The following is a 27,966-nucleotide window of genomic DNA, read 5'->3' as shown; positions in this document are numbered from 1 at the left end:
TCTCCCCCCAAAGCTTCATGAATTTGATCCCTTGTTCTCATACATGATCTGCTTTCTAACTTTCTAATTTTCCTCTCTCCTCTATTTATTCCTAACCAAAAGTCACATTTGGAGGTTTCCTGAAGAGGAATTTTCTCTTTCATAAAAAGGGACACCTGTTTTCTTTTAGGTTTCTTTATTTTTTCCCAATTAAATTCTTACTTATTCTCAAGCCTTGCTTCAGAATTCATCAGAAAAAAAATATTTAACCATATGAGTCCATGCAGAGGCCATCCAGTCTGCCCCACTAGTGAATTTAATAAGCCTGGAGAGTAAATGACTTTCCTGAAGTCATAAATGGTGGCAGAGCCAGCAATAGAATTCAGCTGTTCTGATTTCTAATCCATTGTTGTCTTAAAAACCTTTAGAAAATTATATATAGTAAAGATGAAATGACACAACGACTAGTAGTTTTTAAAATGTTTATGAGTTGTTTGTTTGCAAAGTGCTCAGATTAGATAAGGCAAGGAAAGCTTCTGAGAGGACAGAGTCTGGGAGGCAGAGAGGACAACTGGAGAAACTGCAATGGTTTGTTAATCCATGGTGAAGTTTCTTCCCAGGAAAATCCTTCAAATGATGCAATTAAGTGGCCCAGACTGGTTTCTGTGTATTATAATGCAACACATTTATCAAACGATAGGGGGGAATTTCCAGTAGAGCAGGTTATTCTCTGAAGGCCTAACAACAGAGAATTATGGAAAACAAAACATCATAGATAAAAAATGGGCTGTTAGGAAATTTCTCTTAAAGACTTACGTGAGGAATAAACTGGAAATGTGTAAACATCCCATAACAGAGCCCGAGGGAAGGTAACCAATTTCATCTCCTCCCCCACAAATTAGTTGTTATGGATTTACTCATTTATCATCTTCACTAACAATGCATGGCCCACAACCCAAGGCTCTACTGAAGTACCAAAGATTTTTAAATGTGTCATTATAAATCCCACTTCAATCAGATCAAATAAAATCCAAATGTGGAAAATTAAAAAAAAAAAAAAAACTCTCCCCAGTTAATTGCTTCACACATTTAAGAGAATTTTGTCCTGGAACGGGACAACTAACTCACTTTTTCACTTTTTTTTCCTTTAGGATGGAGCAACATTATTGCACTTCACAGTAGGTAGGGGTGGAAAATTGGGAGCTCACTGATAGAATTGTGTTTCTGGATACCTCCAGTATGTAAAGAGCTCTCATTCCAACTGAGAACAGGAAGTGGAGAGGTTAGAGAACTTGGGAAGTCCCATGGAGACTGGAGAGGATGCTGGCAGAACATCGGCACCTCTGTTCAGACAGGACTGGTCTCACTGCTCCTCCAAGGGATCGCTTGTTAGATGAGGCTGTTCTGAAGGAACCTCTGAGATGAGATGGTTGAATATTTAGTTTTTTCTTTGTATCTTCTCCCTGTGGAAGGAGAATTGCACTCATAAGAAGTATTGTTATTATTTTAATTCCACCAGAAATCTACATATTCATATCAAAGGTTTTTCTCTCAAAGTCTGAACAATCTAAAAAATATTTGCAAACACATATAACACTTACAGACATGGTAAGTGCTGTTTATCTCATTAAGTATAGGGAGGTCAGCAGATAGATGACAATTTGCATTTATGTTCAAAATTAGATGAGGATTTGAAGCCCTAGTTGGATCTCTGCTGCCATTTGGAAATGGCCATATCATGCTCACTGCTTCTAATTCCAATTATCTTCATATTGCACGTCTCATGATTTCTGGGAAAAGCTAGAGTGTCTCTACTCATGTGCCAGCTCTTGCTTACAGAACTTAGTTTCCTAATTTCATAATCATTGCATTGTCGATAATAAATTACAGGAAATTACAGTAAGGCATATGAAACCTATGTTAGCCTTCGAAAAATAATTTTAAATTATTAGCCTCATAAAAATATTAATTTTAAAATACTAAAGAAGGGCTGTGTAAGATGACTGAAATCACATTGTAATAAGTAATTTTGTGAATTTTTTTCCTGATCATAAAATGTTAAAGAAATTTAATACTTTATTTCATAGAAGAAAATTTAAAAAATACAATTTAAGTGAGTTTTTATATAATTTTAGATGAGGCCTAGAATGCTTCCTGGAAGATGGTAAGTGGTCAAATATATTTGACTATTGGATGAAGTAAGGCAAAAGCTAGGCAAAACTTTTGAAATTGTTATGAAACAAAGAAAAAAAGATTAATGAATAAATGCTTTTTGCAATAAAGACAACTGAGTTGAAAAGTAGTAACTTTGTACTTTTTAGTTAAATACAGTGAAATCTCACTAAATGACACTGGATTAAGAAGCATTGATTTTTGCATCTTGCAAATTGAGAAATTAAGATAATGAAGATGGGTGCTGGATGAGAAATTTGCTTTTAATTTTTTTTTATATATTTTTAAATAAAGTTTCCTAAGAAAGTGAAGAATGTAAACAGACTTGCTAGGATGTTTTATTTGGGAGAGAGAACAAATAATTTGCAAGATTATTCCCTCTCATTCCCTTGATATTTATTGGAGCTCAGCACATGGGTGTATCAGTTTTCTATTGCTACTGTTAAAATTGCTACTCTTTTGGTAGCTTAGAATCCCCAGTAATTTCTCTTACAGTTCTATAGGTCAGAAGTCTGGGTCAGAAGTGTTGAGCTCACATGGCTGCATTACACTCCAGAGGCTTTAACGGAACACTTTCCTTGCTTTTTCCAGTTTCTAGAGGAGTTCACTTGTACGCCTTCACTCCTGGCTCCCCATCTTCATCTTCAAAACTAGCAGCATTGCATTCCTCTGACTATTCTGTGGTCGTATCTCCTTCAGACCACAGCTGGCAAAGATTCTTCCATTTTAACAACCCATGTGATTACATGGGGTCAACCCAGAAAACCCAGGATAATGTCTCATCTCATGGTCTTTATCCTTCTTCATACCTGCAGAGTCTTTTCTACCATGTACAGTACTATATTCTAGGTTCCAGAAACTAAAAAATGAATATCTCTGGAGGAGAAGGTACATTACTTTGCTTGCTTTTCCAACTACAGTAAGTAGTAGTACTCCGTCCACAGGAGTATGAGTCAACATCAGAAGATATTAAAGGAAATAATTTAAGTAAATATGATATACAGTAGTGAATATTAATTAACAGAAGGAATAATTATTCACCTTCTATAAGGAAAAGATTTCCTTAGATCACATAAAATGCTTTCATGTACATGAAATTTTAAATTAACCTATTGACTTTTGTTTAGTAATAAATCATTTTTCAATAATTCCATTCCTTTCCAAAATCTATTTTACACAATATAATTGTAATACCAATAAAAATTTTCATATATCATACTATGGTATAAACTGTTCTTTCATATAAATTCTTATATAAACTCTTACATGAATCAGTTGTCCTTTATTAAGCTTTACGTTTATGTTAGAGATACATGTGTTTACAGTTTCTTACAAATATAGACAATGCTTCTTTAAACATTTATTTTTTATTTTTTATATTTATTCTTAAGTTTTAGGTGGACACAATATCTTCATTTTACATTTATGTGGTTCTGAGGATCGAACCCAGTGCCTTGTGCATGCTAGGCAAGCACTCTACCACTGAGCCACAATTCAAGCCCTGGACATTTTTTTAGCTGTGTAACAATTTTTGCTTGGAAAAACTCCCATAAGTGAAATCACAGTGTCAAAATATATGGTTGACCACTGGTTGCCCACTGGATCCCCTCTTGTTTCTAGAATGATAATTTTGTCAGGTATTGTGGTAATCTGACTATCTGAAAAGATACGTTGAATTAGTAACTTAAACGTCTTTAAATACCAGAGTTAAATTTCTGTTTTGTGGACATTGGGAGGATATTGACATTTTTATAGTTGGAGAGGATTTGGTCAGAGCTAGGGTTAAGAAGCTGAATCTGATGGCTTGATATCTATATGCACTGTCTTTTCTGCTTAGACTGCTATAAAAGAACACCATAGACTGGATGGCTTAAACAACACTTATTCCTCCTAGTACTGAGTCTGGAAAGTTCACAATCAAGGGGCTGGTTGATTTGATTTCAGCCCTTTTTATGGCTTGCAGAGAGCTATCTTCTGGCTGTCCTCACATGGCAGAGGGAATGTGCTCTGATCTCTCTCCATCTTCTTCTAAGGACCCTGATTCCATCATGGGGGCTCCACCTTCAAGACCTCATCTGAACCTGGTTACCTCCTCACAGCCCCACCTCTAACACCATCACACTGGGCATAAGACTCCAACATGTGGATTCTGGTGGAACAAGCACTCATTCCATTGCATGCACCACATAGGTGTCTGTCACTGCTCTAATTCAAATGAGAGGAGGGATCCTAACTAAGATAAGAATGTCACAAAAGGCATCACAGAAGATGAGACATTGAAAAATTCAATGATGATTCTGAAGTGTGGAGCCTGAGATGGAAGAAAGGAAGGGCCATTGTTGGGAGTGTATGGTTGGGGGTGTTTTAATGCTCAGGAATCCTGGAATCCATTTGGGATATGGGGGCAGAACATCTACAGAAGTGTGAGCCCTAGGAGAGAGATTGGGTCTCCTACGAAAGTACTATAAGCTACAAATGCAAGGCATGTATTTAATTTTAAGCTTTCTACAGAGACATTAAAAAAGTAAACAAGTTACACTAATTTCAATAATATACATTTTATTTAACATAATATGTGCAAAGTTGTATCATTCACCAAATCATCAATGTTGCTAGTTCCAACTTCTCACTGTGCTCTAGCCATACTGTAAGTACTCAGTAGCTGTGTAGGTGAAGAAAGGTAAATTTAGGAAATAGTTATTTAAAAAAAGGCAGCTCCTTTGCATGCTTGTGAACATGAATGCATGTTGGGGTTGTGCCTGCCCTGTGACTATCATGAGTAGTGCTATTAGGAACAGTCCTATACACAACTTCTGGAGCAGAGAGGTGGGACAGTATAGGCGGAGGAGTGGCATTGCTGGCAGGTCTCAGATGAAACAGCCAGGTTGTTTTCTAAATCGCTGCTCCAGTTTACGTGCCTACTGTTAGTGTGTCAGGGTGGTCCTTTCTCCACACCCTCACTAACATTTGATATGGTAGCCTGTCTTCATTGAGGTCGACCTAGTGGGTATAGAATGACTTATTTTGTCATAATTTGCATTTTTCTGATGATTAATGAGTTTGAACATCTTATATACATTTTTTCTCTTGTGAAAATCACAAATATTCATTCATAAGTATTATTGTAAATATAATTTATATTTAAATAAATAAATTTGTCATGTAATGTTATATTCTCGTACATGTGTCACATAATATATTCCTTCAAGTATAAACATTTATTCATTTACAGATATTTATTGAGCACCTACTGTGCATTGAATATTGGTCTAGGCACTAGGAATATACTAGTGGGGGGAAAACTAGTCCTAAATTCCTGCCATGAGTTTAGTCTAGTATGTGGAGGGAGACCAAAAACAAAATTGTAAAACACTACATGTCATATGTACTAGTGAACTTATATTTGAGTTTGGCTCAGCCTTTCACATCATTGAATCTTGGCTTCTGCAACTATAAGAAGAAAGTAGGAATAGCACCTATTTTATACTATTAATTAAATGCATATGAAAAAAAATTTTTTTTTGGTACTGGGGATTGTACTCAACCACTGAACCACATCCCCAGCCCTATTTCTTGTATTTTATTTAAAGACAGGTTCTCACTGAGTTGCTTAGTGCCTTGCAGTTGCTGAGGCTGGCTTTGAATTTGTGATTCTCCTGTCTCAGCCTCCCAAGCCACTGGGATTACTGACCTGTACCACCATGCCCGGCTAACATATAAAGAATTTGACATGGTCCCTGGCAAATTAGATGTAGAAAATGTTAATGTAATAATATTGATAACATGATTATTATTTTTCCTTTTCTTCTGCTTTTTGTCAGTGACTTGTTTTTAGTTAAAACTACTGACATTTAAGTCAAAATGCATTTTGATTATTATGGGAGCGTTGGCTCCTATTTGGGTGTCAGCAAAAAAAAAAAAAAAAAAAACCAACCAGTAGGTGTTTCTTGCAGCAAGACAGATGAATTTGGTTAATTCCAAGATGTGTTATTTCCAAGCTTCTTAATTCTAAGGACCAAGCATAGGAACATATTTAAACATATTAAAATGTATTCTACATTTTAAAAAGCTGCATTGTGTCAAATATCCAAAAATGTGGGAAAATCCTTAGGAGCGTCTTGTATAACTCAGGGCTGTGTCCGGAGATTGGAAATGTTCCCTGATTTAATCATTTCCATTTACCAACCAACTTATTGAAAACCCAATATATGAAAACACTAGCACTTTGAGTTACAAGGGAGGTGCAAACTTGGAAAGAGTATTAGTAGTTTACATAAGAAAACCTGATTAATAGTTAGGATAAAGTTTACAAGCCTCCCTCTCATCCCAACCCCAAATCAAGATGACCTGGAGGGTGATATCCAGCCACGTTGACTTTTAAGCATCAGAGATGCTAAATATCTTGGTCTGTTAGGAAAGTCTAGTCTCTGAAGATAATTTCATTGTTATGCAGATGTTTCGGGGGGCAGAAGAATCCCACATTGTTTTACTGCTTATCTAGTGGTATCAACTTGTAAAAGCAAACATCTTAGGGCTAATTTTCATACCAAGAAAGTATTTTGAATGATTTTGTTGTTGTTGTTGTTGTAGTAGTTTTTTGGCAGTGCTAGGGATGAACCAACTAAGATTTTGTACAATTTTCTATCACAAAATTATCTCTTACTCATTTCTAACACTTAAATATTTTAATCCACATTTATTTTACTTAGTATGTATTGTTTTACTTCAAACAACAACAAGCTGAAAACTGAATGTCTCAAGCCAAAAAAAAAAAAAAAAAGAAATTTATTGTCAGGAAAATTGTTCTAGATATGTAAATAAGTAAGAGAGATTTCTGGGTGTTCTAGTTGTGAAATGTTGGGTATTGTTTCCTGTAGAGTTTCATAAGCTTTTTCTGTAAAAGAACAGATAATAAATATTATGTGCCTAGAAAAAAATAGAAAGCCCAATATGTGCTGCATACTGTGTAGAGGAGATGGGTCTGACCTTACTAATCTTTGGAACAATTATCTGTCCTTTTTTCTTAGATAATGATGTTGAATATGATCTTCAACGAGACATCTGTTGAGCATTGCAAAACGCAGACAGAAAAGCAGAAAGAATGCAACTTCTTCTTAATAGCTGTTCGCCTGGCTTCACTGAACCAGATCTTGGATCCCTGGGTTTATCTGCTGCTAAGAAAGATCCTTCTTCGAAAGTTTTGCCAGGTAGCAAATGCTGTCTCCAGCTGCTCTAGTGATGGACAGAAAGGGCAGCCCATCTCATTATCTAATGAAATAATACAGACAGGAGCATGAAAGAGAACACTTAACCAACTTGCATGTTCACAGCTTTTGATAACAAGTAGCCCTAAACTTTGTGAATTAGGCATCTCTGGCATGCCACTGTTTATGCATTGAAGTGGAATTTTTATATAAAGCTAAATGGTCTGAGAAGCATAGATAATTCCTTGTGTGCCAAAAGCACTGAAGCATAAACAAAGGAAAATATATTAATAACAGTCTAGTGTGTTTTTTTGGATCTCTGCCATTTGTAGCTGAATATGTGATTATTTATGTGATGAAAACACTTATTATAAATGATCTTGGTCTATTGGAGGGGCTAAGAATGGTTAATATCCCAGTATACTGAGCACATGGAGGACAGAAACCCATATATCACTGAAAACAAGGGGTAGCAGCTTGTTCTTTTTTCAAGTACATTTGGTCTTCTGTGTTCTCTTTCATTGTCTCTGTCACTTTTCCTCTGTCACTTTTTCCTGCTTATGTTAAAAAGTTTAATTAAGTTGAAAAAAATGTATGATGTAACTAATATTCATTAATATTGATGTTATTTAAATATTGTTCAATATATCAAATTAGGTCCTAACCTTACAAAGTTTAAGTGTTGGTAGGTTGATATATAGTTTTACTTCTTATCTGAATGAGAGCCAAACCTTCTTATTTCAAGTATCATAGAGTTTGCGGCTACCCCAAATTGCTAAATGTTCTTTCTTTTGAAAACATTTTACATTCCTACAACTCTGGAGATGATTCATGAAAGTGATCCATGAGAATCAGTGATTTTTCAAAATGCTATTTATATAGGACTGATTTGAACACTACATATTAGTATATTTCCCTTGACTTTTCCACCAGAAGAATTCTCAAGTCTTTTGGATCTTTAAATACCAAGTTGGATTGTAAAACAAGCAAATATTTAGAAAGCTCAAAAAAGACTTTCCATAGTTTGGCTCATTTGAATGAGAAAATTGATATTGACTTCTCACAACTAACTTTCTGTCCCCTGTCTTCAAAGTGGCTCTATCTAAATATGCATTAATATTTGGTACTTTTCTCTACAGTCCTCTCACATACAAACTATGAAAGCTAGGCTTAACATCTTTGTGGCATAAATAAATCACTACATTAAGTTTGGGGAATTGCACTTTAAAAAAAATTTCCCTGATAGCAACAATCCTGTAATTTAAGACTTCACAAGATACTTTTCACATTCTTTGATATTTTCATTTTATAAACTCATTAACATTTTCTTGTGAAGATTTTAATTTATAGTTCATTGCTTTCTAGTTCTTCAATGTTTGAGATTTATTTATACTTCTTATAGAAATGGCATTTTTCTTTGTGTTTAAGTAGGCATTTGGAAAATTATTAATTTTAACATGTATGATATATCTATTAGATTTACATATGTGTATATACCAGCTTGGGTCAATCAGGAACAATCACTTTAAGTCACCATGTCAAATTGAGTCAGAAGATAAAAATCTGCTGAAAGTGCTCATATAATTCAGGATGGTTTCAGTAATCAAGATTTTCTTAAAAAGATGGGGAAAACCTATTCTATACCCCATTATAAAAATTTCTATATGTCACAGAATTACATTATCCCATTGGTTACTACACAGGGTATAGGACAAAACTACCTACTTTTTTCTCTGGATGGGGCAGGGGGAAATCCAAGGAACTTAATGGACTGTACAATAAAAAAAACTTTTCCTGGTGGGTGGTCCTCTGACCCCCAGTGATAATCAGATAGTAGATTTGAATGGCATGAGCCTGTTTTGATTATAGCATCTGGAAAATCAAAATTGTCAAATAAATGCTTGTTCAGTGAATGAATGAAAGTCTCCCCAAGCTGCATGCTCCTTGGTGGGGCACATGCCATAATGTTGACATGCTTCATACCACTGCAGTCCAGAAAGCTGATAAATTGAAAGATTCCTGCTAATTTAATTACGGGGATACAAATTTATCTTCCAAAGTGCAGTACCCTTTTGTTTTACAACAAAGTGCTTTATTTGTATTAATAATTTAGGAGTCATATTTCCAAATGATAATGGAGATTACTGTCAAAAAATATCATTTTTCATTAAAACACAGAAAGAAAAAAGAGCCTGAAACTTATTTTCAACACTAAATAAATTTCTGTCCAGGAGATACATGGTAGAAGTGGATAAATGGCCATTTATAAACAAGCTTGAAAAGGAATAAATTGTATGAATAACATGTGAGTTTTGTTATGTAGACAGCCATGTGTTAGTCCAGGGAAACCCAAACAGAAATAAAAATCCCAAATGATTTCAGTCTTTGAGGATAATTGAGATTAGATTTCAGAATGTTGTACAAAGGTTCTAGGGTCATTAGAAAGTGGACATCTATGGTTACTGCAGAGAGTCATATCTGTTTCTAAGTGCAAGTTGATTAGCCTTTAAGTTTATTCTCAGATACTTTGTTTATCTCTGCATATATTGAAGTAGGACAGAAGAGGCTGGACACCTGAAGAATTTTTAGGAAGCAGGTTTCTTGACTGCAGGATTCAGATTTGTGGCTCTAGAATTTTTCCTTTGAACAAAGATTTCAGAAAATTTCTTTGAACTTTATACCCATGGGGGCGGGGGCACAGGTTTCACAAGATTTTACCAAGAAAACAGAGATAATATCTTTTTGTAGGACAAGCTTGCAGACTAACTCTGGCACACCTTTTGTGTGTAAACCTGGCATTTACAAGAAAGAGGAAACTACCGACCACAATAACCTCTACGGACATCCTGCTGATCTGACAGGAGGAAAAGCTTAATTGTGGCAAGGGTCTTTTGGGATTGTGGGGGGGTGGGGGTACGCAATCTGCTAAAATATCTGAACAGGAAAAAAAATGCATAAATTATGACAATTCCTAAACTTCAAAGTGTTAGTTAAAAAAAGCAATTAGAGACACAGAAAACCACAAGGAAAGAAGCAAGTGAATGGAATGTAAAAATATATGTAATGTCCACATTGTGTACAATTTTTTCAAATAATAAATAGGTACACTGTGCTCTGTCATAGAAAAGAAGGAAGGCATTTTTTTCAAATATGAACAGTTAATTTTTAAACAAAAAAACCAAAGGCAAAAGTCTTAAAAATAGTGTTCAGTTGAAGAAACAAAATGTATTATTTTAATATATACCGAATTTACCTAATGCTGTATACCAAGATATTCTAAGTAAATGCAAGTGTTTAGTCAGACCAGATTTAAACTACACTGAGTTAAAGGAACACATATATGTCTCCTTAATGCAACTTTTTTTTCTATAAAAGATTACTTGACAGAAACGAATTGTACAACCTCATGTAAGTTAACTATGAAAGATCCTCTGGCCATGCTGACATTGAATAACAAAAAGTATGACAGGCAGTATTCTGAGAACGTGGTCACTTCTTGTCGCTATTCCAATATTAGAAATTTCAAGTAGATTAGGTCTTTTATTTATTTAATGTTTTTCTTACATTTTGTTGGTGCTTGACTCCAAATTAGTGATCCACTTTTGATCTTCAGCATGTGACAATCATTTTATACTTCTTTTGGATTAAGATCAAATTAGAGACAGAAAAAAAAATTTGTTCTTTGAAACTTTTGCCTTGTATGTTGCCTACTTATTTTCACAAATCAGTCCCAAAATCTTCTTGAAATATACAAGATGCTGAGATGAGTGACATAATGAGACTGAAGACGATTTATTAATATAAAGACATTAAAAGCTTAATTAGAATAACTTCAAAAATTCTGTTTTAATTAAATAAAAACTTTATGCCGTAGGCCATGACATATTTTTTCACAGATTCTTATTTATTGCTTGTTTGGTGTTTTTACATGTTTCAAAATCTATTAAAATTGAGGTGTAAATAAATATACAAAATCTTGCAGTTGTGGCCAAGTCCATACGAATGTTTTTTCTTCTTGCAATAATATGCTGAGAAGAGGTAAAATATGTCTGTGATGTTTCATGATGTGGTAGACATGTTTATGAAAGTTAAGTCAGTCTAAATTCATATAACACATTTGTTAAGTAGTTGAGATCAGTTTAGCATTACAAGGAAACTAACAGATGGAGACTACAGATGAAACATGAATCAGAGAATTAGGGAAATATTTTATTTGATGTATTCTGTCTTATAATTCCTATGATGAAGAGTCCATTACACACCATGACATTATGATAACACAAGCAGAGTAACTTATGAGCCTCTAGAAATACAATTCCATCAGATATGCAACATATTCATTTATAAGTCACACGGTTATTTTATTGGGGATGAAAATTATTTCCAGAAGCTTTGCATCAGTGAGTTTCACATAATAAGCAATCCAAATACCTATTGGATTACATATTTCTTCTTTAGGAGCTGGTCTGTTTCTCCCTACTCCTCTTTCCTCTAACCTGTCTACCTATTTTCTTGTAGAGAGAAAGTAACAGATAGATTTACAACTGGAGATAAGCCAGGATTGTATTCAGAGGAGAGAGAGTGGCTTCACATTTCTAATATGCCAGTGCCCTAGAATGTGAAAAGATCTGAGTCTGATGTGATGGGGAAACTTTATTATGGGAACAAAGAGAGGAAGGGAAGAAAGATCACCAGGAACAAATTATTCTTTCCCTTTTTTTGAGGGCACTTTGGAGTTGACCTCCTATGTAAAATAATTTTCAAATCTGCAACTCTAAATTTTGTTGTCACCATCTCTAGAATTGGAATATTTTGATATTGGTATAAATCAGTTATTAATTCTTTGATATTAGTATCAAACAGTATAACTAATACTAATTAATTAGTATCAATTAGTATAAATCAGGTACCCAGCTGAAGTCTAGCCAATCATCCATTAATAGTAATTTGAAAATAGTTTCCTTATATAATTTTTAGTTTCTGGAGAAAGCAAAGCTGTATTAGTAAACAAAGTAAAATGCATACAACTTTCTGATACTCTTCAATATTCTACTTTTGGAAGGATATATATATAGGTAGGCACAGGAGATGGGATAGAGAACTTAAGGATAAGGGAGAAAACCTGTTCACTTCCATCCTGTTAAAATATTTTGTCCTTTTAGGCCAGCCTACAGAAGCAAAGAGAGGAATGGAATTCATTTATCTTTGCACCTTTGCTCACTGATAGGACAAAGCTAGGAAGGGCCACGGCTCTTTTCTGTAAAAGAAAATGACAAGTTCACTCGGGTAGTCTTGAAGAAAGGGAGGAAATTATTTTACCTACTCTCTCTTATCAAATGTTTCTGTACAAATGGCATGAGACTGTCTAAGATGACTAAAAATAGGCTTTGATTATATTGATCTGTTCACAACAAACAGATATAGTTCCATTTACATAGTGCACCTAGGGAAGTTCCATCACTGGAACTTGAACCCCTACTTGAAGATCAGTATAGAAGAATGTGGATCTCCATGCCCTCTCCTCAGCATCCCATCCCTACATAAGTTGGCTAAGTGGGAAGGTATGTTTTGTCACCTCTATGTAAAGACTTTGTGCAGTTATCTTCAGTACATTTAAAAATATAATCCAGTGTGTTTTAATGGCTGATCTTTAATATTGTGTAGATGAAGAATAAAAGAGACTATGAAAAGTACATTAGAATTTTATGGCATTTAAGTCATAGATAGTCTGTGTATTTAATAAATGTATGTTATTTATGTTGTGTTTGTCAATGGAAAATAAAGTTGAATGTTCTAAAATGTCCCTGTCTTTTTTTCCTGATGCCAACCCATGTCAGGAATATTTAACTTACAATTGTATTAAGTATTTTGTCAAAATCCTGTTTGGCATGCTTTGTCAAATAAAAACACAATATAATGCAGCAGCCCAATGCTGTATGGCACAATTAGATCATTTTGTTTTATTTTCCATAATCATGCACAGAAAAAAAGTATCATTAATTTTTTAGAATCAGAGAGAGATTCTTTTCCCATTTTCAACATGATACTTCTTCAGGTTATAATTCCAAGATTATTGTCTTTGACACAAAAGCACATTACAAATTATTCTGAATTAGTTTTTCCTCTTTCTTCTGGATTCTGATGTAGTCTACAGGCAGCCAAGATAAGAATTGTGCCTATTCATAATCAGATCCTTCAACTGACAATATCTAGGTACTGGTGAGAGCTGAGTCCTCATAGAGAGGAGTGCTGGGCTGTCCCACTACCCTGCTCTGCATGTTATTCAGGCCACTCTTCCTTCAGTGAAGGGAAAAAAAATCTCTGTTGAATGTAGACTGCACAGTCAAGTTCATTAAAAGTGGCACATTGAGCTTGCTGTCCTTCCAACTAAGAAAAGTCATCTGAGAATGTTGGTCCCTCATTCCTCTCTCAGGAGGCTTCTAAGACCTGGGACTGGATCTCTACCATCTTCATTGTATAGCATTTCAGGTAGAAATCATTAGAGCTGCTGTTGGTATGGCTGCCCAGAAATGTGCACTTCTGTGATAGACTGCCAACACTGCCACGGGGTGAGACTTTCCCCACTTTTATGTCCTCAAAGGACATGGGGTCAAAGATCCTTGATGCCCTTGTGCTTTGATTATAGTCTTGAGTAAATCCAGTCTGGATGTTGGATACGGAGAATCCAAGCCATTTCCCAGGCTTGTTCTTCCCTTCAACATATGCTGTTGTGTACTTATAATTCTGTTATAATTCAAGTTCTGGAAGGTGCTAAGACATAAGGATTAATGAAAACCCCCAACTTTCAACACTTTTATAATCTACTTGGGGAATAGGAAATAAGCATATGGCACCATGAGAGCCCCTGGGGGACATGATGCTGAAATGAGAAAGAGTCTCCTGGAGAAGATGACATGTAATTGACGTTTCAGAGAAAGAAGAAGCTGTTAACCCAGGAGGAAAGAACTTTTCAGGATATTTTCACTTTACTCTGTTCAAAGCTTTGACTGAGTTCTAGTGCCATTGGAGAATGTGGGTAGATCCTACACATCCTAGGTTGTTTAATGACAGTCCTGGTCTCTACCCTCTAGGTTCTAGTAATGTGTCCCTCGTTGTTCCATTAAAAATAGCCCCAGACATTGCCAAAGTTGCCATGGGAGGCATGAGACCCCAGATGGAACCTCTGCCTTGGCAACAGCCAGGGCCACTAAATTGACACTATGTAGTAGTTGCAGGACAAGGCCTTGGTCCTGACAGGCGGTGTTGTACTTCCTGGAGTAGACGCTCTAGAATACCCATTTATGTCTGACTGCACAAAAATGTGGTGCGACCACTACAACAATGCCTGGATCACCACAGGCCCTGATCAGCTTCCATAATCACATAAACCCATTCACAGATGAGGAGGTACAATTTCTCAGAAAGTATCCTCTTTCTATTGATGCCTCCAATCCCTTTTCTGTTTTCGATAAGAGGCCCTAGGGTTATACGTCTCTCAGAGGGATATCTGAAGGGAGTCCTTTTCTCCTGGAACTTTCAAACACTCTTGTTATAATTCTCTGTGACTTAGGACACATTTCCAGACAGGTGGCTTCGTAGGAGAGAATGGGCTCTGCACATCGGTTTGTGTGACAGAGTTGTAGAAGCCTCACTTCCTCTGAAAGACGATTTTTATAAAAGGACTGTGAAATCTTGGGCAAATGTCTCTTGGTAAGGTTGGGCCTCTCTTGCCTTCATCTGTGATTCCTCAGATATAGAGTCATTAGCATGCATTTTGATAACAGAGTTCAAGTCATGATCTCTATAACTGACACTACTTAAACCTCTTATTTATATAAAATGGGAAGATGGACTTGCTTACCAAATCTGACCAAAAAAAATTAGAATAAGATTACTCATTAATTAACTATAATTTTTGAGGCTGACAAAGACTGTGAATAATCTGTGTTAATACACTGATGTAATTTTTAAAAGAAGACTGAATATAATATACAAGATCATTTGAATCTGACTTTGAAAAGGACATTGGAAAAAATTCATTCTGAAATTATAGCCTGCTGAGGCCTTTTAAAGTTAAATTCAATTAGAAAGTACACAAGTGTGCTATAGCTCATGTTTTCCTTATCACTTGGGAATCAGAGGCCCCTCTAAGACCCAGAGGAAAGATCTGGCTCCCCTCCCCATCAAAAGCACAGAGGATTCTGTAAAGTGTCAGAAGTCATGCAACCCCCTCCCCAAAAGTCTGTTAATAGACCTCTTAGGAATTTATGGACACATATTAAGCAATCTTGCTGTGACAGAGACTTTATGATTTAAGGGCCCAAGTGAGTTTCCAGGTTTGTTTAGAAAACCTAAAACTATAACTCAAACCAATATAATTAGTTCCCTGTGAATACCCAAATTCCCTGATATCTCACTATACAACCATAATGCAAAGCAGTATAATTGAGATAGAGTTATTATTAGACACTGCAATTATTTTAAAAATTATCATATGAGGATAAGAAACAACAAAATCCAATTCAAAAGAGGAGAAATATGTGACTTTCATCATAAAATAAGTTAAAAAGTAAAAGAACAATTTTTTTAAAAATAAATTACAAATTATTCAATGACATTTGCCTTCAGCCAAGAGGTTGTTTTAGTATTTTCTCATGCTGGTTCAGCAGGAATGATTTAAAATGTCATTTTTCAAAATTCAATTAAAATATCACCCCCCACAAAAAACATAATCTATACACAAACAAGCTATTTGGTTAGAACATAACTTCATTTTTCTATGGTCTGTATGTAGACTTATTTATTTATACATTCAAACTGTGCATTGCTATTTAGAATGAAAACAGCAAGAATTACCTTATTGATTGAACATTTGTGTAAAAATGCAAGGCATGCACTCACTAGACCTTCTTACAAATGTAAAATTAATAATGCTTTAAGGAAATCCTTAAAGCTATTAGTAGAATGCTGAATTGTTGTTTACAGTTTGTACATCTCTGGAGGGAAAAGTATGGAGCAATTAATGACATTTATCTTTGTATTTCTATTGCTTTATTGAGGAAGATTGGAAATGAGATTTTTAGAGCATCAAAGTATTTGTCAATTAGAAAGAGCTCTCTAATACCAGAATATCTTGCATTCTGGATGTGTGTCCATGAACTGGTCAGCTGTGGAAGTATCTGCATAACATAGCAAGTTGATTTTTATGAGTCAGTGGCTTAGAGTTTTCTTAGAAGATCCACGAAAGGCCATTATTAGAGAAAAGTAATGGCTCTTGGTTGTCCTGTTTTCAGTAATTCTTGTTCATTTATTTTATTTTAGTTTTGCTTTAACATCTTTACTAAGCATTTGGGTACAAAATTAACTTTTACTTGAAAATATTTGGAGAAATAATCTTGATATATATATATATATATATATATATATATATATATATATATATATATATATATATGCCAAGGGAAATCAGGGCCTTAAATGTTGTACAGACCTAATTAAATATGAACAACCCTTATTATCCTAAATTTTCTCAGACCATGGACATTTTGAATATACCTGCTACAATCCATTCAGAAAATTAATAATTCAAAGCTAAAATGATTTACTTTTTTATCACTACTAAAAAAACTGTGAACTGAAAGTATTTTTCAAATAAAGTCATATTTCACAAAAATGCTATTTTTGTGTCATAATTAAAAACAAAAGCTTCCCCACTGAACAAAGTGCCTAGGTACAACTCTGATTTTTTATTCACAGGTTATTTTCCCTTGACAATTCAGTAAGCTTCTTCAAACTGGAATTTTCTCATCAGCATAAGAATTATTAGGATTAAATTAGATGATAAAGACACTATTGAAAGTGCTATATGAGTGCTTGATATTATTTTATTATTCTCATTTCACTAGTGGAGGGAAGTTAATTGTGACTGTGCTTATCTCAAACAGGTCTAGTACAACCTTCCCTGTTTCAAATTGGGCATTTGCACACTTGCCAGAATGCCCAAGTTATGTTAGAAGATTGATTCTGGTCCCAAACCTCACGTGTCAACCTAGGAAAGATGCTTAGCTTCAGCCTCATCTGTAGAATAAAGGATTGATGTATCTAGGTACAGTGATCCTCCCTTCTCTCTGGTAGTGTCTGGCCTCTGGAAACAAAGCTCATCCTCTCATAGACGAATTTTTTCTCCTGAGTCTTAGAGACAAATGAAACCTCTAGGAGACAAAGAGAACAATACTCATGAAAAGTTTCTGTTTTTTTTTTTCACCAAAAAGAATTTTTATTTTCCCACCCTCCCTCCCTCTTGTGATTGAGCTCTTTCTCAACGATTCTAAGATTCTTGAATAGGGGAGCCTAGCATTTGTTAATCTTTTCTCCCACATTTCCCTCTAAACTACCTAATCCTGTGCTTTCAGTAGACCATGAGTGCTATTTATTTATTTGCAGCTCAGGAACTATTGTTGCAAGAGTTAAGTCAGGGAGATTTTTCTACATTTGGGCTTAGTAATGTTTGTATGTATGTGTGCATGTGAGTGTGTGTGTGTGTGTGTGTGTGTGTGTGTGTGAGAGAGAGAGAGAGAGAGAGAGAGAGAGATGTTATACTTCAACTGTGTATTTTTTTCTAAAATAAATTCTTTTCTTGAATAATTTGTTAGTAAAATATGTACAACTCTTTATAAAAATAAATTGTGCTAAAAGACTTATGAAACCCACAATCACATTCTAACCCTAACCCCTACCCCACCACTCTGGCCTCCAGAGACCCTATATTCAGTTTTTTTTTAACCTTTCTTCTAGCATAGGTTACCCTATCTCTATACTTACATTATGATTTCTTGCTTCATCAAATTTAGTCTTCATATGTTGATTTTCTGTTTTGCTAGGTTTAGCTCTGTGTCCATCTTCTCATTACATTAAGAACACAATTTTTTTCATTCTTTTACCTCTCTTTAGTTGGTTACCCTGTTGCCTAGATTCCATCTCTTTGTTTTTGGTAAATTATTCACTCATTTTGGCAACATTTGTTTTGAAAGGCTTCTTATTAGGAATGTGTAAGGAGCCAAACTCTTGGGAATGGAAGGAGAATGATTTCAAGCAAGCATGAACAGTAATAAGACCAGTTTTAAAAACAGTGTTAGACATCATTTTATGGGGCATCTTTATTCATGTATGTTACCAAATTCTCATGTCAATTCCACAAGGTAGATCCTGTTATCAGTACTTTCCAGGTGAACAGACTAAGGTTCATAGACTGATTCCTCACCAAGTCCACAGAGTTATTGAGAAGTGAAGCGGGGGCTCATGCCTTATTTTCAGTTAAATATCATCATGTAATCACTGAGCAAATAATTATTCTGTGATTATTTTTTTGAAGCTTCAAGTTTATCTCTGACAGCTACTCTAAAACCCACTAAAGGAAAGGCTTTCACTCTATTATTGCTATCTGGTCAGTTTCAAAAGTCATTCACTCTATTATTGATGCCTTGGGCAGTCATGAAGAGTCAGCTTTTCCAGCAGTACTGATTAGATTCAGCAAACAAGATTCTCAGCAAAAATTTGAATGTCCATATGCTCAATCTGGGCACATGTGCACTCCTGCAAACATTCAGACCCTTCCGTGTTAGTTACAGGACCACTTATGCAATGGGGCAAATAAATAATGGCTTCCTGGCAGCAGATGTCTGAACAGAGAAGCTGCATTTCCACTTCCTGCCTGGCCTGCGGGTTTTGTGGAAGCTAAGAGCTTATTATGGTTTAGTTTATTAAAGATGGCATCTCTTCCAGCCCTTTTTTGTTTGTTTGTTTGTTTTCATTTTTTTGTTCACCTTGCCTCTCCTGATGGTAACTTGGGAGCAGGCTTGCTGAGAGGCTGAAAAGCAGAAGGTTTTACTTCTGCTTTCTAATTACAGAGGGACTCTGAGGAGAATTTGTAAAACTTAGGACAGAAGAAAGGACAGCAGGCCATTTGTCAGCAGCAGAATCATCTTATTTATGGTCTCCCTCAGCTTAATTTTGAAATTTGCTCTAGCTTCTTCCTGCAAAATGCAATTTCAGAGTGGAGCATATTTTGTCTTTGAGAAAGGACTCCTGCCCCCTGTTTTTGAGTCTTCCTTCTCTTATTGCTAACAGGTAAAATAGATTTGATGCATTTAGTGTTTTTTCTCTTCAATGGACTGCTCTCTGATTTTCACCAGTCAGACGGATTAGAACAGTGTAAAACATTTTGCTCAAAGCAATGCAATCTTTAGATCTTTAAAACTCAAATTCTGTTGTCAATGCTAAATGAATTCCAAGGGCAACCCATGCAAGCTTTGTTCACTTGAAAAATCAGTGCATATGGGCGTTTATCTTTGTTTTGTTTTTCTTTTGAACATTACCTTTTGACAATTTTAATATAAATATTCAACAGTCTCAGACAGCTCAGGACTCAGTTGACATTTATTCAGAATGGATTCAACCCAATTACCTACAAATCTTTATTTAAAAAGTTTTTATTGGCCTAGAATTAATTAAAATACATTAAATGAGCCATTGCTTAGGGCAAATGATTCAGTATAAATTCCCTTCTGGCTGCCAACTTCCATATAATTTGCATTAAATGTGGAGCCTGGAAATTTTTTCATAATGGTTCGTTATTAATAATAACATATTTTAAAAAAATAACAGTAATTTTTGAATACCATTTCATAAGAGCAGGTTTTAATATGACAAGGGGTTCAGAAAAAAAATTAAAATAACAATCGATGATTACATTGCTTGAGTTTTTTTTAATGGAAAATACCGTCCATTTCACTGAATGAAGAGTGGTCCACTCAACCTTAGGAATTATTCTCATTTGCCAAACACAGCCATTTGGAAGCCGGGGAGGAATGTCCTTGTAGAGACATAAGAGTCAACGAGAATGCCAATGAAATTAATAGAATTTGGTTTTGGATGAGAAGTCTCATGGTCAGATCACCTTAGGGGTGTGAGAGTATGTGTTATGGAGTTATATCTGGGACTTTGAGTTAATAGCTATAGAACTTGAAACTACTGAAATTCATTAAGATTTTTTGTGTCTTTATATAAAGGATTGGAATTTTTGCATTTACCTTACAGGGTATTTCTGAAGATTAAATAATGTAATATATGTAAATCTTTCAGAAGAGTAGTGGGTATAATAAATATGGAGGGGACATTGTTGTTGTTGCATTAGCAGTGGTAATTAGTAGCTATAAAAGCAGTAGTAATTATTCAAAGAATCCATAAACCATATTGGTAATGTAGAAAAAGACATCCTGAAACCCTTGCCCATTCCTCAGTGTTATTTTGGGAGGCCTAAACATATGGTATTGTGTTTGAGAGTATGGAACCTAAAATCAGACTAATTTTGGTGGCACATCCTAGTTAACTTATTAATCAGCTGACCTTAATCAAGTTAACTTAATCTTTTCCAAACTTTGATTTGTTTAGCTACAAATGAAGATGATAATTATTTCACCAGAGAACACATTTATTGTAAGCATCAGATGAAATAATGCATGCAAATACTTACCCAGTGCCTGACACATATTAAATATTCAATAAATGGTAATTATTATGCTACCACAAATTATTAATATTGATTTCAAGCTCAGCATTCTTAAGTTGGCTCAGTTTCCAACTAAGGTTGAATACATGCATAAGCTTACAAATTTTATTCAACCTTCTCAAGACTTAGGATAAGAAGATAAGGATATAGATCAATTCATAGAATGCAAAAGAAATAATAGGAAATATCAACATAAATACATTTATTGAAGTTTTTTAACCTTTGTGTTATGGTATAGATATGAGGTGTCTCCCAAAAGCTCATATGTGAGAAATGCAAGATTATTTAGAGGTGAAATGATGGGGTTATGAGAGCCTAACTTAATCAGTGCCTTAATCCACTTGAATGTATTAAGCGAGTAGTAACTGTAACCAGATAGGGTTTGGCTGGAAGAGATAAGTGACTGAGGGCATGTCTTTGGGGTTAATATTTTGTTTCTGGTAAGTGGAGCTGTCTCTTTACTTCTTAGTGCCATCTCTTCAGCCTCTTTCCTCCTCCATTCCCTTCCCTGAGGTGGAACCATGATGTTCTGCCTCACCTCGGGCCCAGAGCAACAGAGTTGGCTGTCTGTGGACTGAGACCTTTGAAACTGAAAACCCTGAATAAACTTTTCCTCCTCTAAAGTTGTTCTTGTCAGGTCTTTTGGTCACAGCACTGAAATAGCTGAAAGAAACACTTTGTGAGATAAGGAAATGTTTCCAGTAGCACAAAGGGTATTTGAAAAATCCCTGTACCAATTTCCTTCAGTCGAACTTGGACCAAAAAAACAAATCATGGAGAAAGAGGTGAATCTCAGGATGATACTTCTCTTCTGCAAAGAAACAAATATGAACTGGTCAAATTGACCTATGTGTTCTTTATCAAATATAAACTAGTAAAACATGTCTACAGCCTTAATTCCACCTCAATTTCCTAATCTGTAAAGGACTATTGGATCAATAATTTCTAGTTGATAAGGTTACTGTAAACATTTGAATAGTTAATTTATATAAACCATTTGATATACATGCCAGGTTCTTCATGCAGTACTTAGTCATCAATATCATGATTGTCATCATCATCATTTCATGTTCAAAATGTCATAGAATTACCAAAATTCAGGCAGAACAATAATTTATTTCAGGTACATAAAGTCATTTATTTATTCCTAGCTGTGAATTCATTAGTAAACAGAATAGTTGAGAATTTTTTAATTTATGAGCCCCTAACATGTAGGTGTAGATTCTAAGAAGACCAAAGTTTATCATTTACAGAGTTAAGATTTCAGATTCTCTGATTCTTCAAAGTAAAATCTCAGTTTTCATTAATGACTTGTATGATTTAAATGTTTTTCCTAAAATGAATTGCTTTACATTATCTCTTCATTGTAGTTAAAATTTTTATTTGTGTGTAAAAGTCAAAAAATGTAAAAAAGCAAAAAGACCAGAGAAAACTTCCCTGTATGACATTACTCAAAGTTAACCATTGTTATTGTTTTGATTAATATCCTTTCAAATATTTGTCTCTGCAAGTTTCTCCTCAAACCTTACTACACCTAAAAGCTCTGGTGAATTCTTTACCATGTTTGAAGGAGCGTCACATAGAATAGGGACTTACTCTATTTTCCTGAAGGCTAGAGTAAAACTTATGGGAAGAAGCTACAGAGAGAAAGAGTTTGACTTTATTTTAAGAAGAGCTGAAGCAATGTGGCCCAAGATGGAAGGAGCTGTCTTAGGGAGTAATGGGTTTCCTGTCATGTTCAGACAACTGCTGGGAAACTGCTACAGAGTTTACAGTAGAAAGTGGGAATACATAGCTACTTTAAGGCTTTTTCCAACTTGGGAATTCTATGCATCAAACTTGTCATTATATGGTCACAAAGTCTGAAGTGGTGTCAGAGAAAAAGATTTTGTTGGAATTTAGCTGTTGAGCTTAGTGCCCTGCTTCAAACCTCTTTTTATTATGTTGTATGTGATGTAAATGAATTCTGGATGGGCATATTTTCAAAGCTAGTCTTCTAATGTTTCCATGTGTATCTTACTGGCTTGAAATTTGTTTGAAAACTTTACTCATAAAAACAACAAAGACGTTATTTAGAAAAATATTCACAACAATCATTTTCCGGTAGTTAAGTCAGAACACCTAACAATCACTAATGTCTGTTACAACTGGACTATCTGATCATCTTCACTGAATGTGAAATGTTGCCAAGAACGAATTTGGCCAAACTCAGCTTATTATCTACTCTGATCCGTTTTTTTTTAAACAATGTAAACCACACATTTTAAAATAATAAGCCCATGTCATTACCATTCACTAAATTTTTGTATAATACTACCAAGTCTATTTAGTGTTTTTTTTCTTGTAAGTTTCATAAATAAGAGAAAAAAAAGAAATAAACTTCCAAATATAGAAACAAATGATTCAGTAGATCTTCAGGGAAGCTTTAAAGTTTGAAATAACCGCAAGGAATCAATACTTTTACATATACATAGAGGGATTTTGGACTTTTTCAAAAAATCAATACGTGTGTAATATGTAAAACCATTCCATCCCAGAGGATGGGAGAAAATGGGTCAGGCTAAGTCAAACCCCAAGGAAATATACCACTTGTCTTTTCAACACAACCCTCAGCAGGCTCAGAAAAAGCTGTGTTCTTGCACAAAGCCAGGTGCTGACATCCTTGTTGAGGTTTCTGGTATCGCTATTGCTCCCTGAACACATCATCTTAAAGTGTCACTGCGGCCTAAGAGCTCAGAACATCATCCATAACAAGGCAGTGGGGAGCCACATGAGGAGGGTTTGGATTTAAAGACATAAATTTGAAGCCTGGTTCTTAATTTACAAGCTACGTGGCTGGACAGATTTTAAACTGTTTCAGCCTGTGTTTACTTTTCTATGAGTTGGAAATAATACTTCACAAGTTGGTGAAAGGAAATGGAACAAAATATAGGCAAAGCAGAGTAGTTAGCCATTCAGAGCCAGAGGTAACACTAAGTAACACTAATCGTCTTTGCAGAAATACATTTATGTAATTTCAGGAGTAATATCAGTTGTAATTGTGATATCAATAAAAATCGTGCTATTCTAATAATGGATACTCATAGCAGTCTTTTGTACTTTTTAAGGCATTTTAACATCTATAATTTTATTTGATCAAAACTTTTGGGTGGATGGAGAGTATTATTATTATTTTGATTTTATAGATGAATAAATTTAAATCAAGACAATTATATCAAAAGATTATGTTATACACCATAATTATATAAAATCATTACTTGTCCATAAAAATAAATCAATTAAAAAAAAAAACTAAGACTAGGTGTGTTTGGGTGCTGTAGTTAAAAACTTCAGTTTAATACTACATCAACACATGCTGTAGAGTAAGTTTCTTATCCCTCCTGAGTTTTGATTTTTTTTTTAATTTGGAGAGTGGGAATAGTAGCAGTATCCTTAAAAATCATTGCTATTTCCCAGTGCCTTCTGTACAAAACTGGAATGCTTTAACTTACTCAAAGCCCTCAGGAGACTGGTGTACACATACCATTCCAGGCGTGTTCAGTGACATTGAGCCCAGCTTGTTGTGGGTCTTTTCCTAAAGAACATTATGCACAGCCACAATTCTGCCCCTACTGTTTTCTTTGCTTAAATGTTATTAATTAAAAACATTCTACTCATTCATCAAGGCCCAGGTCAATTTAATATTGACACTTCAAGAATTTTTTCCTTATGCCTGATTCAGAATTAATGACTCCCTGGCTGGTACATTCGTAGTGCCTCCTCTATGCTTCTGTGACCACTTGGTACTGCTCAACACATTCTGTAGTCACTTGCACATGCTTTTAGACTCCTCCACAGGACCATTAGCTTCTTGAGTGAGAAACCACATCTTTCTAATCTCATTGTTCTGGCTTTTTCCATTTCCTCTTCTCTCCAGACCTCCAGCTTCAAAGTCAGTGAAGGTTTCCAAGTAGATGTAGAAATATTTATTGAATTGAATTTAATGAACACACAAAATATATAATATTATATATATATATATATATATATAATAAAAAGTTCAAGGATGTCCAAGAGAGGTGTTAGTGGAAACAATTGGGGTTTACAGAACTTTCTACAGTGCTAGAGAGAAACAGTTGGTGTTTCCACAAGTAGCTGTTAATGACCATTAGGAATTGATTCTAGAAATGTGACAAACTTTTGGCACACATGTCACTCAGGATGCCTCCTTTCCCTTCCCAGTGAAGTTTTCTTGGTGCCATCATTGATAGAATATTAAATTGAAAAGACTTATTAGTCTCATGGGTGCAACCACTCTTCATTTCTTACGTTAAGTTTTTGAGGTAAGATGAAGGGAAAGAGAGTTTGCTTTAATGCATGTGTCCATGCAGGGCCTTAGCTGGGGAATGCCAGGCTGGGAGGTGATTGTCTGATTTAGAATAGAGGAGAGTGGTTTGTTACCATCTTGCCAGGCTGGTGAGATGAGCTGTGTTCAAAGGAGCTGGTTGTATCAATAACTAAGGAAATGGTGAAGAACCCACTCAGCCCACGAACATGAGTTTCTAAGATCAAGGGCGAGACTGCTCAGTGACTCCCAAGGGTCAGCTCCATGCTAGGCAGCGCTGGAAAGAGAGCATGCACCTGGATTATTTTTATTTTATAGGGGGGACACACACAAGGGAGGTTCGATGGAATGTTCTTCACCAAATAAGCCAGGGAATAGGGTTTTGAAGGTGGACTCTTGCTTTATGATGTCTTGTGGTCAGCAGATTGATTGACATCTTGACAAGTCACATGCATCTCAGGTGCTGTGGTGGATCACAGGCAGAGCCAAGGAAAGGCACATTTGCATTGCATAGCCCAATCAGCGCTCAATGCCAGACCAGTCCCCTCATATGCTCAAATGCGCATAGCTCATACACATAGCCCATGGACGGCTTGCAACGGTGGTTAGCAGAAGCAGAGCAGTAAGGGGCAGAGTGGCCTTTGGCTGCACAATCTAAATTCACTAAGCTGGATCCCACATCCATGCACCCTGACCACTCAGAAACAGAGCAGTGAAAACAGATGCTGACAAGGATGAAACCCACTTCCCTTCCAAGAACCCAGAGCCCTTTTAATAGAAACTAACTCTAACCACCTCCTTTTGACATGAAAGGCTGAAAACAGCAGTATGGCTCCAAAGTTTTCATCATTTACTGCTTGAAAACTCCTCTGCTTCTTGTCTTGAGCAGTATCACTAGTCTGCAGTTTCCCTAACAACTCCAGCTACCATTCTCTCAGTCTTTCATTCATTCACCCAGCCAGTACTTCACGGATTTCTCAGAAAAGGAGTATAGCATGGAAGTCTCCTAGCTCTTTAATATCCTCCTTCTCCATTGCAAAGACATACTCAGAGCCCTGTGCGCACAGACACATTTTATATCCTAACAGGAGGCCTGGGCGTCTTTCTCATTCTCTCTGGGGGCTTTCCCTTTACCAAGGATGTCAATCTGTGATGCATTTTGATATTTTCTTTTGGAGGGGGCTGGTGAATAACAAAGGTGGAACAATGATGCTAAAGAACAAATGAATTAAAGATGAGAATGTCCCACTACACAGGACAGATTCTTAAGGGAGTATTTACCCTTGGAGAAAAGTATCTTCAAGATCTAATATCCGTGTTCTGGATTAGAGGAGGGAGAAATTTAACAATGAGTGATCTAAGGTGTACTTTTTTAAAGGTAAGAGGAAAAAATAAGGTTAATGGACTTTATTTTCAAGTATCTGATGGAATTAAATTCAAAGAGTTCTGGCCAGGTTCATGTCATGGTCACTTCCACTGCGGTTTCAGACGTGTTTTTGCTATAGTAATCAAGCCAGCGTTGATGGTCATTCATCAGATGCGTCCCAGGTGATGTAGTCATGCTGCTGTGTGAGAGGGTCTTAGCGTAGGATGAGCCTTTAAATTATTCTTTCCTTGCTTGTTTGAGTCCTAAAAGGAAATGAAATGAGATGATAAGACACGTTTCCTTGCTCACTCAGGAGCTGCCTGTTTTCCGACTAGCACTGGGCTGTTTCCACCTGAGTGCCTGGCAGAGAGGAGGGCATGCTGTGGGATTCTTACCAGCTGGTGTGTCTGAACAATTGATTTTGTAGAATTCTAGCGTTGAAAGAAGTAGTGAAGCTCCATGCATTCGGGAATTGCAGTGAATTCAGGTCCTTGTAGAATGACTCATTTTTCCAAGTCATACTGGAGAGGGGGACTTCTAATGGTATGTGTTGGGAGGAGGGAGGAAGAACAGAAAGAGGACCTGAGTAGAATTTAGGGTCGGGGCACATTCATTATTAATCAAATGGCAGTGCCAGGTGAACGACAATTTAGAAGGCAGCTCTCTCAACAAGGAAATCCAAACAACCTGCTTTCTTTTGAGTAACAATTCAATCTTACCTTTGCTGTCTGTGAAATGGAACTGGAACATTTTCTTTCTGCTCCCGGTGAACACTTCAGAGATAATCCAGTGCTTCCCTTTTTAAAGTCTGACTGTGGCATGGCACAAAACGATTAAATATTTTGGTTGCATTGGGTAATATTTCTTTGATAATTCAGAATGGACTGCAATAGCTTGTGGGTCCTGAATCATTTTTATGACTATTGATAATTACTTGATACTATGAAAATCAATGCTTCCATGTGAAGTGTCTGAATGCTGGATTCTGGGTTAAAATTAATTTGTTGCACATAGCATTTAGATTTCAATCAGTAAATGACATATTCAAACTGAAAAGTCTTCTTTCACGAGCAAATATATTTATTTTTGTTTTCAGAATCTGTCCAAATAAGCAGCTGTAAGTTACACAAATACCTATTCTCAGTAATATTCTTTTAACCAAAACACTTGTATATAGGTAGCTCCCCAAAACTCACACGTTATAAAAACAAAATTATTCTATAAAACCATAAAATTGAGAAGGGAGAGAAAAGAAGTTAATGCAGGGGGCAAAAGAATAATTTTTTTTAAAAAAAGGTAGTTATACCACCCCCCCCAAAACAAATAAAGCACCTTTCCCAGTGAAGACGTGAAC

The 27,966-nt window shown here is 35.6% G+C and overlaps 1 protein-coding gene across 5 annotated transcripts in view; it reads left to right on the top strand.

Annotated features, from left to right (window-relative positions):
* The window catches only part of Ptger3 (prostaglandin E receptor 3), a 276,814-nt gene that overhangs the window by 28,439 nt on the left and 220,409 nt on the right, over window positions 1-27,966 (top strand). For 4 of the 5 annotated variants that reach the window (XR_011708857.1, XR_011708856.1, XM_034636551.2 and 1 more), the window contains exon 2: window positions 7,179-7,358. Coding sequence is in view for 3 of the 5 variants with exons in the window: in XM_034636551.2 (XP_034492442.1) it covers window positions 7,179-7,358 (180 nt within the window). In the remaining 2 variants the exon portion in view is untranslated. Of the gene's footprint in view, window positions 1-7,178; window positions 7,359-10,103; window positions 10,444-27,966 lie in introns of those variants that run through there. The other variant, XM_027949548.3, reaches the window with a different exon arrangement.

Source organism: Marmota flaviventris, chromosome 10 (assembly GCF_047511675.1).
Source record: "Marmota flaviventris isolate mMarFla1 chromosome 10, mMarFla1.hap1, whole genome shotgun sequence".
Taxonomy (NCBI): domain Eukaryota; kingdom Metazoa; phylum Chordata; class Mammalia; order Rodentia; family Sciuridae; genus Marmota; species Marmota flaviventris.
The sequence above is the reverse complement of the archived record's forward strand: the minus strand, read 5'-3'. Positions and strand labels throughout refer to the sequence as shown.